A 15014-nucleotide genomic window follows, 5' to 3' on the forward strand; every position below is an offset into this window, starting at 1 on the left:
CTGCCTTAGCTACCTCACCCTGTATATGACAAAGATCGATCGTTCATTTTTTCATACTGAATGTCAAAAATAACACCACTATCATGCAATTTTAATGCTGATTTAGTAATAAAACACCGGAAAAAATATCGCGACACCAAAAACTAATTAATGTAGAGTAATGAAATTTTGGGAATACATTTATCTGTGTTACATACTTAAGTGATAAACGTCCCAAGATCACAGGTTAATGTAGCCTCGATATACGCCATTGCAAATGTGAAATTCTGGTAAATTAATAACCGATAACCGCCAGAACGTTGAATACAAGCATGCAAACTTGCATGCGTTGTGTTGTACAGCAGCCAGACGTCAGCTCGTGGGATGGAGTTACATGCCTCTTGCACTTCGCCGGTCAGTATAGGGACGGTTAATGCTGTTTTTCGATATCGCTGGAATTGTCGTCCGATGATGTCCCATATATGCTGGATTGGAGCAGGCATGATGACCGAGCAGCCCAAGACAACGCGTCGACACTCTGTATAGCAGGTTCGTTTGCAACAACGATATGTGTGTGGAAGCTTTATTCTGTTGAAAAACACTCCCTGAAATGCTCTTCATGAATGGCAGCGCAACAGGTCGAATCACCAGACTGACGTACAAATTAGCGGTCAGGGTGAGTGGGATAACCACCAGAAAGCTCCTGATATCATATGAAATTGTCCCCCAGACCATAACTCCAGCTGTAGGTCATCTGTGTCTAGCACGCAGAGAGGCTGGTTGCAGGCCCTCAACTACCCTCCTTCTTACCGACACACGGCTCTCACTGGCACCAAGGCAGAACCAGCTTTCATCAGAAAACACCGCAGACTTCCACCCTGCCCTCCAATGATCTCTTGCTTGACATCTCTGAAGTCACAAATGACAGTGGTTTGGGGTCAGTGGAACGCACGCTAGAGGGCGTCTGGCTCAAACCTATATTCGAAGTAATCGATTTGTAACAGTTGGTTGCTTCACCGTAATGCCAACTACTACTCAGATTGCTGCTGTAGATGCAGAACGATGCGTCATTGCCTTAGCCGAACACGGTGCTCGTCTCTCTCGTTCGTTCCACGTGATCGACCGGAGCTCGGTCGTCCTACGATCGTACATTCTACCGACCACTGCTGCCGACAACTACGTACATTGACTACATTCCTGCCAAGTGTTTCTGTAAATTATCGCAGAAGAATCATCAAGCTTCTCGTAATCCTATTACACGACCTTCTTCAAACTCAGTGAGGCTTTGATAATGGCGTTTTTTCGCCTTAAAGGCATTCTTGACTAACATCAACTCACCACGCCCAATCTCAAAGATAACAAAACTTTCACAGCCGTTATAGTGTGTACTTAAAGCAAACTTGATTTGCATCCTCATAGTGACGCTACCAGAGCCACTCTTATGCGACTGGAGCGAAATATGAATAGAGATCGTCCTTCAGACGTAGAAACACACCTACTAGCTTTCGTTTTTCTCGCACACCTCCTTTGTGTTGTTATCTTTTTCCAGTCAGTGTAATTTTGTATTTCCTACTACGTGGGCCTTTTATTCGTTCTGTTGGGGCACTGTTTTTTCAATATATGTATGTTAATCGCATTTAGTATTTTTCCACATATTTTTATTGCTAAATATTTGTCACATTTAGAGGTTTTTAAGACTACTGGACGCAACAGAAAAGCTGTTCCTTCTACTTTTCTTTCCCAAACCCCGGAATGTATGCCTCGTTACACTTATAGGTAACGCATCCAACACATGAAGTTCTTCCCTGGTCACTCAGTATGTTCCATTTACCTTGATACTGCAGTCATATTTAATGAAATCCCCAATTGTATGTTATTCTTCTTCACTATTCACATTACTGGTCGTTTGCGAGAGTTGGAGTTTCAGTAACAGGCTTCAGTGTTTCTCTGACAGACTGGCCTCTCTCCAACCGCCAATCTCTTAGTAATAGTAATTTCTATTGAATAATGAACCATGGACCTTGCCATTGGTTGGGAGGCTTGCATGCCTCATGGATACAGATAGCCGTACCGTAGGTGCAACCACAACGGTGGGGTATCTGTTGAGAGGCCAGACAAACGTGTAGTTCCTTAAGAGGGGCAGTAGTTGCAGAGGCAACAGTCTGGATGAGTGACTCATCTGACCTTGTAACACTAACCAAAACGGCCTTGCTGTCCTGGTACTGCGAACGGCTGAAAGCAAGGGGAAACTACAGCCCTAATTTTCCCGAGGGCATGCAGCTTTACTGTATGGTTAAATGACGATGGCATCCGCTTCGGTAAAATATTGCGGAGGTAAAATAGTCCCCCATTAGGATATCCCGGCGGGGACTACTCAGAAGGAAGTGGTTATAAGGAGAAAGAAAACTGGCGTTCTACGGATCGGAGCGTGCAATGTCAAAACTCTTAAAGGGAAATGGATAGGTTAAACTTAGATACAATGGGAATTAGTGAAGTTCGGTCGCAGAAGAAACAAAACTTCTGGTCAGGTGAATACAGGGTTATAAATACAAAATCAAACAGAGGTAATGCAGGAGCAGGTTTAATAATGAATTAAAAAAATAGGAGTGCGGGTAAGCTACTACAAACAGCATAGTGAACGCATTACTGTGGCCCAGATAGACACGAAGCCCACCCCTACCACAGTAGTACATGTTTATATTCCAACTAGCTCCACAGATGACGAAGAGATTGATGAAATGCATGATGACATAAAAGAAATTATTCAGATAGTGAAGGGAGACGAAAATTTAATAGTCATGGGGGACTGGAATTCGATAGTAAGAAAAGGAAGAGAAGGAAACGTAGTAGGTGAATATGGATTGGGGGTAAGAAATGAAAGAGGAAACTGCCTGGTAGAATTTTGCACATTGCATAGCTTAATCATTGCTAACACTTGGCTCAAGAATCATGAAACAAGTCTGTATACATGGAAGAGGCTAGGAGATACTGGAAGGTGTCAAATACATTATATAATGGTAAGACAGAGATTTAGGAACCAGGTTTTAAATTGTAAGACATTTCCAGGTGCTGATGTGGACTCTGACCACAATCTATTGGTTATGAACTGTAGATTAAATCTGAAGAAACTGCAAAAAGGTGGGAATTTAAAGAGATGAAACTCGGATAAACTGACAGAACCAGAGGTTGTAGAGAGATTCAGGGAGAGCATTAGGGAACGGTTGACAGGAATGGGGGAAAGAAATACAGTAGAAGAAGAATGTGTAGCTTTGAGGGATGAAAGACGAGGGCAAGTAGAAATCCTTGGGTAACGGAAGATATAGTGCATTTCATTGACAAAAGGAGAAAATATAAAAATGCAGAAAATGAAGCAGGCAAAAATGAGATCGACAGCAAGTGCAGAATGGCTAAGGAGGGATGGCAAGAGGAAAAATGTAAGGACGTAGAGGCATATCTCACTAGAGGTAAGATAGATACTGCCTACAGGAAAATTAAAAAGACCTATGGAGAAAAGAGAACCACTTGCATGATACCAAGAGCTCAGATGGAAACCCAGTTCTGAGCAAAGAAGAGCAAGCAAAAAGTTGGAAGGAGTATACAGAGAGTCTATAGAAGGGCGATATTATGGAAATGGAAGAAGATGTAGATGAAGATGAAATGGCTATATGATACCTCGTGAAGAGTTTGACAGAGCACTGAAAGACTTAAGTCGGAACAATGCCCCGGGAGTAGACAACATTCCATTAGAGCTACTGACAGAAGTGGGAGAGCCAGCCAGCCCTGACAAAACTATGTCATCTGGTGAGCAAGCTGTATGAGACAAAAGAAATACCATCACACTTCAAGACGAACATAATAATTCCAATCCTAAAGGGAGCAGGTGTTGCAGGAGGGTAAATTACCAAACTTTCAGCTTAATAAGTTACGGTTACAAAATACTGACACGAATTCTTTACAGACGAATAGAAAAACTCGTAGAAGCCGACCTGGGGAAGATCAGTTTGGATTCCATAGAAATGTTGGAACACGTGAGGCAATACTTACATTAAGACCCTTCTTAGAAGATAGATTAAGGAAAGGCAAACATACGTTTCCAGCATTTTTAGACTTAGAGAAATGACAATGTTGACTGGAATACTCTTTCAAATTATGAAGGTGGCAGAGGTCAAAAATAGGGAGCGAAAGGCTATTTACAATTTGTACAGAAACCTAATGGTTGTTATAGGAGCCGAGGGGCATAAAAGGGAAGCTGTGGCTGGGATGGGTCTGAGATATGGTTGTAGGCTATCCCCGATGTTATTCAATCTGTATATTGAGCAAGCAATAAAGGAAACAAAAGAAAAATTCGGAGTAGGAATTAAAATCCACGAGAAGAAATAAAAACTTTGAGGTTCGCCGATGACATTGTAATTCTGTCAGAGACAGCAAAGGACCTGGAAGAGCAGCTTAACAGAATGGACAGTGTCTTGAAAGGAGGATATAAGATTAACTGATAATGGCTGTAGTAGGGAGGATATAAAATGTTGAATGGCAATGGCAAAGAAAACGTTTCTGAAGAAGAGAAATTTGTTAACATCGAGTATAGATTTAAGCGTGCGGAAGTCGTTTCTGAAAGTATTTGTATGGAGTGTAGCCATGGTTGGAAGTGATACGTGGACGATAAATAGCTTAGACAAGAAGAATATAGAAGCTTTCGAAATGTGATGGTACAGAATAATGCTGAAGATTAGATGGGTAGATTACTTAACTAATGAGGAGGTACTGAATAGAATTAAGGAGAAGAGAAATTTGTGGCACAACGTGACTAGAAGAAGGGATCGGTTGGTAGGACATGTTCTGAGGCATCAATGGATCAATTTAGTATTAGAGGGCAGCGCGGAGGATAAAAATCGAAGAGGGAGCCCAAGAGATGAATACACTAAGTAGATTCAGAAGGATGTAGTTTGCATTAGGTACTGGGAGATGAACAAATTTGCACAGATTAGAGTAGCATGGAGAGCTGCATCCAACCAGTCTCTTGACTGAAGACCACAACAACAACAATCTTACACACCTCAACGACGTTGCATTTTGTCAACTTTTTGTCATGCGCTCATAGACTTTGAGACAGTATGTAACTTGAAAACTCTCAGTCTAGTTGCAGTGGTTTTTTCGTCTTTAATAGTGCGTTTTGAAGTACAGCAACACCACTGAACATATTCATTGTACTCCAGAATTTTGTGTTAATCTATTATTAAATGTTGCTCTCGGATTCTACGCTAACGGTCTAGTATGATTTTCTACCTGGACATTTACATCCCTTAAACTTTTACTGGCCGTTACATTTTTCATGTTAACATAGAAACACATCTACTCATGCTGAATGGTTGACACACATGCGACTTTGTTTATAGTTTAATGTATAAGAGTGTAACTACCTCTTCCTTCAGTATTTAAACTACTTTTCCGAGCTATATGCTAATTAATTTTATGTTCCGTTACTCCATCTGTTAACATGTTAAGTTTTTCTTTAATCTTCCATAGATTTTCTATGTTTACTTGCGCTTTGTATCAAAATATTTAATACATATATTTTTGTGTATATCTCAAAAATATTGACTATGGATATGTATCATACGACTGTATTTATCCATGTTGTGCTATGTGCTGAGGCATTCAATAGCATTATAGCAACATTATCTTTAAAAAATCAGTCTCTACATATCATCACGTTAGTTTCTGTGCGTCCTTGATAAATTTCTTTTGGATGCATGTTATGTTGTTCGAAAGTGATAGTAATGTTTTGGTTATGCATTACCATCTGTTTTCGTGCCCTCAAGCACGTCTGATTCAAACAAAAAATCTGTTTACGTGTGGCGACCAAAACAACAATGTTTTCGCATCTTTTCAGTTTTCATTGAATACAAACGCAGTATTTGGCTTTGCTGTTTCCAGCGATGAAACAGTGCCCTTTTCATAGAATGCCTTGTGTATAATGAAATCAATGCCTGACAACATCTCTTGTAATAGCTGGTACTAAGGCTCAAATAACGTTTTTGAAAATACATGCACATTCTTCAAGCGAACACCATCAGGATATGTGAGCAGTTATATATTATTCAGCTTCCCACAATCTGATGGGTCTGTAATATTCGATTGTATACTGTCAGACAGGTTTAGAGCATTCTGTATGATTTGAAGAGGTGTTTCACATACTTAGTCATAATGTCAACTATGCTACTACATCACCAGACAAGAGATTTTACAGGAAGAAAAAACACTTATACTGTCTTATTAACTATTCATGGAAACATTATAAATTTTATATGTGACCTATGTTTGAAAATACTTAAACATGGTAGTAGTTCTGTGCCTACATCTGGTGAAGTCATATACACTCCTGGAAATGGAAAAAAGAACACATTGACACCGGTGTGTCAGACCCACCATACTTGTTCCGGACACTGCGAGAGGGCTGTACAAGCAATGATCACACGCACGGCACAGCGCAGCATTTGTGCACCGCCGCCGTCAGTGTCAGCCAGTTTGCCGTGGCATACGGAGCTCCATCGCAGTCTTTAACACTGGTAGCATGCCGCGACAGCGTGGACGTGAACCGTATGTGCAGTTGACGGACTTTGAGCGAGGGCGTATAGTGGGCATGCGGGAGGCCGGGTGGACGTACCGCCGAATTGCTCAACACGTGGGGCGTGAGGTCTCCACAGTACATCACTGTTGTCGCCAGTGGTCGGCGGAGGGTGCACGTGCCCGTCGACCTGGGACCGGACCGCAGCGGCGCACGGATCCACGCCAAGACCGTAGGATCCTACGCAGTGCCGTAGGGGACCGCACCGCCACTTCCCAGCAAATTAGGGACACTGTTGCTCCTGGGGTATCGGCGAGGACCATTCGCAGCCGTCTCCATGAAGCTGGGCTACGGTCCCGCACACCGTTAGGCCGTCTTCCGCTCACGCCGCAACATCGTGCAGCCCGCCTCCAGTGGTGTCGCGACAGGCGTGAATGGAGGGACAAATGGAGACGTGTCGTCTTCAGCGATGAGAGTCGCTTCTGCCTTGGTGCCAATGATGGTCGTATGCGTGTTTGGCGCCGTGCAGGTGAGCGCCACAATCAGGACTGCATACGACCGAGGCACACAGGGCCAACACCCGGCATCATGGTGTGGGGAGCGATCTCCTACACTGGCCGTACACAGGCGACAGAGCATGCAAAATGTCGGCACTAGTACACTGTATATCCACCTTTCGCAGCAATGCAGGCTGTTATTCTCCCAGGGAGAATATCGTAGAGATGCTGGATGTAGTCCTGTGGAACGGCTTGCCATGCCATTTCCACCTGGCGCCTCAGTTGGACCAGCGTTCGTGCTGGACGTGCAGACCGCGTGAGACGACGCTTCATCCACTCCCAAACATGCTCAATGGGGTACAGATCCGGAGATCTTTCTGGCCAGGGTAGTTGACTTACACCTTCTAGAGCACGTTGGGTGGCACGGGATACATGCGGACATGCATTGTCCTGTTGGAACAGCAAGTTCCCTTGCCGGTCTAGGAATGGTAGAACGATGGGTTCGATGACGGTTTGGATGTACCGTGCACTATTCAGTGTCCCCTCGACGATCACCAGAGGTGTACGACCAGTGTAGGAGATTGCTCCCCACACCATGATGCCGGGTGTTGGCCCTGTGTGCCTCGGTCGTATGCAGTCCTGATTGTGGCGCTCACCTGCACGGCGCCAAACACGCATACGACCATCATTGGCACCAAGGCAGAAGCGACTCTCATCGCTGAAGACGACACGTCTCCATTCTTCCCTCCATTCACGCCTGTCGCGACACCACTGGAGGCGAGCTGCACGATGTTGAGGCGTGAGCGGAAGACGGCCTAACGATGTGCGGGGCCGTAGCCCAACTTCATGGAGACGGTTGCGAATGGTCCTCGCCGATACCCCAGGAGCAACAGTGTCCCTAATTTGCTGGGAAGTGGCGGTGCGGTCCCCTACGGCACTGCGTAGGATCCTACGGTCTTGGCGTGCATCCGTGCGTCGCTGCGGTCCGGTCCCAGGTCGACGGGTACGTGCACCTTCGGCCGACCACTGGCGACAACATCGATGTACTGTGGAGACCTCACGCCCCACGTGTTGAGCAATTCGGCGGTACGTCCACCCGGCCTCCCGCATGCCCACTGTACGCCCTCGCTCAAAGTCCGTCAACTGCAGATACGGTTCACGTCCACGCTGTCGCGGCATGCTACCAGTGTTAAAGACTGCGATGGAGCTCCGTATGCCACGGCAAACTGGCTGACACTGACGGCGGCGGTGCACAAATGCTGCGCAGCTAGCGCCATTCGACGGCCAACACCGCGGTTCCTGGTGTGTCCGCTGTGCCGTGCGTGTGATCATTGCTTGTACAGCCCTCTCGCAGCGTCCGGAGCAAAGGTGGTGGGTCTGACACACCGGTATCAATGTGTTCTTTTTTCCATTTCCAGGAGTGTAATTTAGACGATGCTTACTATTAATCAACAGGTGAGGTAGCACTAATTCTGTCCCTCTGTTTTTTGATGAGAGACAGAGCCGGATTCCAAGCAGCACTTAAACAAAATGCACCATCTCTATTAATAAGTTTGATTGATTGATTTCAACAGCTTCCTTTCCATAGGAATACTACAACACAGAGATTCTGGCTTGCACGTCCAGCTATTGGGATAGTGTTATTAAGGAATCTGTTGAAATCAATCAAGCAACCTTATTAACAGATATGGTGGATTTTGTTTAAATGCTGCTTGGAATCCGCTTCTGTCTCTCATCAAAAAACAGAGGGACAGAAACAGTGCTACCTCACCTATTGATTAATAGCAAGTATCGATATTTCTGATGTTGATTATCTTTGGTTGTGTTGACACGTGTTCTGTGTGTGGTGTCTTCCTTGTTTCTCCTCTGTGAACCGAGGTATTAAATTTGCTTGCACATTTTTTCTTCCTTGCATTTGTGCCTTGAGAATGGCAGGGTGTGCTCCTGTCGAAATATCGGCGGTGTTCGACGACGTCACCCGGCAGCAAACCCGTAAGTTGTTTGAACATTCGATTCGCCGGGAAAAGTTAAGGCCTCACAACATGTAGAATGTTTATAATATAAGCGTTACTGAAAAAACTTTAAGAGCTTTCACATTAAAAATTCGGATGCATTAGTTTTCAGCATGCCCTAGTAGAAAGCCGAAGCAGGTAAACACAAAAAATACAAGAGATCGGACACCTAGAAGATGGGTGACAGATGTCAATGAATCTATGAACTCAAGGATTCTAGAGCGAGATTCGGATACCGTAAACTATGAATACAGACAAGCATAAAGCGACATTAAAAGTCGAAATAAATTAATAAATAACTGTAGTGTACAGATTGTGAGAGTGACTGTGTTGCAGGGAGTTAGGAGAGGACCCGGAATCGCTGAACGGCAGCCTGCAGGAGTCGCTTCTGCACGTGCTGAGCGCGCTGTCGCTGTTCCGGGCTCCCAGCTACGAGGGCGTAGCCAGGGACTTGCTGGCGGCCGGGGATCCGCTGCTGCGCCGCCTGGTCGGGCTCAACGTCACCAGCTTCATGCTGCAGGTAGGTACTGAGCAGCTGGAGTCGCCTGCTACCAGACGGGCACAGCTCAGCTCCCGAGTAAGATAGCTACCAAAGAGCGCAGCTGTACTGGCAGCTCAGATACGACGGCATGTGTAGGCGCCTGCAGGAAGTCAGGAACTGACTGAGCACCAGCATAACCTGCGCTGCAGGTATTAAAAAATTGAGCAAACCTTGGCGATGTGGTAGCGGTCAGGCATTGGGCTCGCAGAGTTTAAATGCATTTCTCACCTTATAGATCTGGGTTTCCTTTACATATCCAAAACACTTAAGGTGAATGCCGCGGCGATTGCTTCCGAAAAGACCACAGCCCCTAATGTAGCGGTTTCTTTGGTCTTCTATTAAAAACAGAATATGGAATCCTTCAGACACGAAACATTATTGCATCTGAATATTCTCACACTGTAAGTTGTCCCTTGTAGCAGTGTATCGAGAGGTACTTTGGATAAACTGCGAAGGTAAATTCTAAAAGTCGACACTCAGTGGTTAGCTGAGTGATAGAAGAGGGGCCAGGATGTCTCAGTCTTCTAAATACATCTCCTTGTCGCAAATGGAATTCTTCTCCGAAATTTGCGGCTTCTAATATAGTTATTTTCGGTAGGGAAAGTCAGTGTGATATTGGGATCGTTGCTATTGTCATTACAACAATGTCTAAAGTATGTGACTCACGAAAATAGGTGCCATCGTACAGTAAGATCAGTACCGATTGAGTAAAAATCCACAAGTCTGTGCAACACTTACGATATGTCATCAACAACATGGGGAACTATTGCACCTAACATCACTGTCTTTTCTTGAGAGTCATTTCATACGGATGTGAAGCGTGGGCTCAAGGAAAGGCAGAGAAAAAGAGACTGCAAGCAATGGAAATGTGGATACGGAGAACAATGACGGAAACAAGCTGGGTAGATAGAAAATGTAATGAACAGGTCTTCAGAGAAGTGAATGAGAACAGAACGCTGCTAAATTTTATAGGAAGAAGAAAATAAAAAATGATAGGGCACATAATGAGACACAACCAGTTCTTAAAGAATGTACTTGAAGGAAAAGTTTTAGGGAAAAACCCAAGAGGCAGGCCAAGAGCAACGTATTTTAATAACATCAAAGAAGATTTGGGGATAAAATCGTATGAAGAATTGCAGAGGATGACAATGGAGAGAGGGTCGTGGCTAAATCGACAAGGCATAGCCTGTAGTTTATGATGATGAGATGTGTCTTGGCCATCTGTCAATCTGAATTGGGTAAGCTGCTCTGACACGAACAGGTATAGTAGTGAATGTATAAATTCTGTATGGACATCAGTCAACCCGTCGCCATCCTAGTCCAGTTTGATCTCGTGCGCTACTGACCTCGTTGTCATTTAACATCCTTCGCAAGTAGGCTACGGCAGGGTAGATGCCAGCTGTGATTTCATATGAAGGCAGCTGCTAGCAGCCAGTGACTCGCACCTGCAAACGCCTGGTACGTCTCATAATCTCCTATTTGTTGCTGCATGTACAGCTACCCCCACGCGAAAAAGCTCACGTATTGTGGCAGCCCAGCAACGGAGCGACCATCTGCTGCAATGTCTAATATGACTCAGTGTCAGAAGCATCTTGCTGCAGGTTCTCCCAACACCTGCAATGTTACCCAGCTATGCACGTGTAACGACTGTGGCCATTTCCTCAAAAACGATTCTGAAAGATTTCGGTCGGTGTAAGATGATTACCTACGTTCATTACCTCAGGAAGAAACTGCACACATGTATCACTCTGTATCAAAAGCCGAAACCTTTTTGATGAAAATAAGCCCCAATGATGACGCATCCAACGTCGAATATGTATTTTCTATTACCTCTCTTCACTACAGTCATGGGTCGACCACGAGTAGTAGCGGTTCAGTCGCACCATGGAGGGGTGGGCCGATACTTGTAACACTTTTCTCCTGTGGCGGCGTAGTGATTAATTGATTCCTGATATGTCGATGGTATCTGAACAGCCAGGCACACTCCGTTGGCGTAGGCAGCGGAGCCAACCACCATGTCCTAACTGCTTCTCATCATACTTTTGGATGGACTGTCAGATCGCTGGGTGCATTGCAGCCATTGTGGAAAAGATGGGCATCTCCGAACTGTCTGCCATAAAGTGTTGGAACCGTCAGTCGCACGGTACATGAACGTAAGGTGGTTATCCCCCAGGGCGATCCTTGTGCTACTGAGTTATTTATCACCGTTGCGAATCAAGACGTTCATTTACAGGTGGACGTAGGAACTACCGTTTCCTCGGTGAAGCTCCTCAAGTACTCTCGTCTGGGTTCACCAGAATTGGACCCGTCCGTCCTCCCATAAGTTGGTCGCATATGACGACACTTTGACTCCCCTCCACAGCCAATTCGCATTCACCACCACCTGCAAAAATTTCACATACCTGACAATATTACTTGCTGTCGATAGCCACTTAGCTGGAAACATTTTCGATTTGGATGCCTTTTCATTGTTTAGATTCTCCATCACCGACGAGGTTAAGATCGTCTCTGACATGGTTCCCTTCGATAAAATCGACGACTTTTGTGCTGTTTTTTTATCAATATTCTAAACTGGCCTGTGGTGCGCCACAGGTTTCCAGGCTCCTATCGTCTTGGGCCCCGACACAATGCGCTGATCCTGCCGGATACAACTCATTCGCGTCTCTCCACAGATGGCCATTACAAAGGAACTCCAACGGCTTCACGTGGATGGGGGCGATTGAACCAGTTAAATTCCGCGTTTGCTCTACACCTATGGAAGTGGTCAATAAACCCATCGTCAGACGATGCCCAGGCACAAGTGAAGACATATCCCACCTCCCGACCACTCGACCTCTTCAGAAAGCTAGTTGGAATTGAATATTTTTCCAACGTAGACCTTACCGACACGTAGTTTCAGATTGCGGTGTATGAGCATCATGGTAATAAGTACTTCTTTCAACTTATACTGTTACAAGCCTTTGGCTTGTGGGATCTCTTCCTCTCTGGCACTCTGCCAGAGACATCTAGAAAAGTTAACCATCCACATCCCCATTTGCACTAACTATCTAGACTCGCTAATTATCGAGGAAATTATGCATCGCGACTACTTCACAATCTTTGCAACATATTTATCAGGTTGCATTAAGCAAATGAAAAGTACAGCTTACATAAAAGCCAAGTTTTGCTAGCGTAGGTGGAAAAAAGAGCGGAGGAGCGGACAGAGGTTGAGGGCACACTCCTGTCCTACGGTTGTGAAGCTGCCCCTAAAGGCTGAAGAATCAGCAATGACCAACGGCATGAGGATGCAGAAGGCACTGGAAACCAATGAATTAAAGACACTTATCATGTATCCACAGGACATATGGTCTGTAATTGAAGTGTAATGATGATCTCTCCATTGGCAAAAGATTCCGGAATAGTCCCCCATTCGGATCTCCGGGAGCGGACTGCCAAGGGGGACGCTCCAATAAGAAAAAGAGTTAATAATCAGTGAAAGGATAACGTTTTACGAGTTGGGGCATGGAAAGTCAGAAACTTCAACGTGTTACGGAAATTAGAAAACCAGAAAAGGGGAATGCAAAGGCTCAATCTATATATAGAAGGGGTCAGTGAAGTGAAGTGGAAAGAAGACAAGGATTTCTGGTCAGATGAGTATAGGGTAATACCAACAGCAGCACAAAGTGGTATAATGGGAGTAGGATTCGCTATGAATAGGAAGCTAGGGTTCAAAAATGGTTCAAATGGCTCTGAGCAGTCCCCTAGAACTTAGAACTACTTAAACCTAACGAACCTAAGGACATCACACACATCCATGCCCGAGGCAGGATCCGAATCTGCGACCATAGCGGTCTTGCGGTTCCAGACTGAAGCGCCTAGGAAGCTAGGGTAGAGAGTGTGTTGCAGTGAGCAGTTCACTGACAGAGTTGTTCTTATCAGAATAGACAGCAAACCAACTCCGACAACGATAGTTCAGGTATACATGCCGACGTCACAAGCTGAAGATGGAGAGATAGAGAAAGTCTATGAAGATATTTAAAGGTTAACACAATATCTAAAGTGGGATCAAAATCTAATAGTCATGGGGGACTGGAATGCCGTTGAAGGGGAAGGAGTAGAAGAAAAGGTGACAGGAGAATATGGGCTTTGGACAAGGAATGAGAGAGGAGAAAGACTAATTGAGTTCTGTAGCAAGATTCAGCTACTAATAGCTGATACTCTGTTCAAGGATCACAAGACGAGGAGGTGTACTTGGAAAAGGCCGGGTGACACGGGAAGATTTCAGTTAGATTACATTATGGTCAGACAGAAATTTTGAAATCAAATATTGAATTGTAAGGTACACTTAGGCCCAGGTATAGACTCAGATCACAATATAGTGGCGATGAAGAGCAGGCTGAAGTTTAAGACATTAATAAGGAAGAGTTAATAAGCAAATAATTGGGATACGAAAGTACTAAGGAATGACGAGATACAGTTGAAGTTCTCTAAGGCTATAGATACAGCAACGAGGAATAGTTCAGTAGGCAGTAGAGTTGAAGAGGAATGGACATCTCTAAAAAGGGCCATCACCGAAGTTGGGAAGGAAAACATACGCACGAAGAAGGTAATTGCGAAGAAACCATGGGTAACAGAAGAAATACTTGAACTGATCGATGTAAGGAGGAAGTACAAAAATGTTGCGGGGAAACTCAGGAATACAGAAATTCAAGTCGCTGAGGAATGAAATAAATATTAAGTGCAGAAAAATTAAGACGAAGTGGGTGCAGGAAAAATGAGAACACATCGAAAAACGAATGATCGTCGGAAGGACAGACTCGGCATACAGGAAACTCAAAACAACCTTCGGTGACATTAAAAGCAAGGGTGATAACATTAAGAGTGCAACGGGAATTCCACTGTTAAATGCAGAGGAGAGAGCAGATAGGTGGAAAGAATACATTGAAAGCCTCTATGAGGGTGAAGATTTGTCTGATGTGATAGAAGAAGAAACAGGAGTAGATTTAGAAGAGATAGGGGATCCAGTATTAGAATCAGAATTTAAAAGAGCTTTGGAGGACTTACGGTCAAATAAGGCAGAAGGGATAGATAACTTTCCATCATAATTTCTAAAATCATTAGGGGAAGTGGCAACAAAACGACTATTCACGTTGGTGTGTAGAATATATGAGTCTGGCGACATACCATCTGACTTTCGGAAAAGCAATATCCACACAATTCCGAAGACGGAAAGAGCTGACAAGTGCGAGAATTATCGCACAATCAGCTTAACAGATCATGCATCCACGTTGCTTACAACAATAATACACAGAAGAATAGGAAAAGAAAATTGAGGCTGTGCTAGATGACGATCAGTTTGACTTTAGGAAAGGTAAAGGCAGTTTTGACGTTGCGGTTAATAATGGAAGCAAGACTAAAGAAAAATCAAGACTCGTTCATAT

General features: G+C 44.5%; 1 protein-coding gene across 1 annotated transcript in view; it reads left to right on the top strand.

The window, feature by feature from the left end:
* Window positions 1-15014, top strand: part of LOC126362179 (pickpocket protein 19-like) — a 156693-nt gene that overhangs the window by 22265 nt on the left and 119414 nt on the right. Inside the window, exon 2 of the mRNA XM_050007861.1 lies at window positions 9390-9573. Coding sequence (XP_049863818.1) covers window positions 9390-9573 — 184 coding nt within the window. The remainder of the gene's footprint in view (window positions 1-9389; window positions 9574-15014) is intronic.

Source organism: Schistocerca gregaria, chromosome 1, assembly GCF_023897955.1.
Source record: "Schistocerca gregaria isolate iqSchGreg1 chromosome 1, iqSchGreg1.2, whole genome shotgun sequence".
In the NCBI taxonomy this organism is placed as follows: domain Eukaryota; kingdom Metazoa; phylum Arthropoda; class Insecta; order Orthoptera; family Acrididae; genus Schistocerca; species Schistocerca gregaria.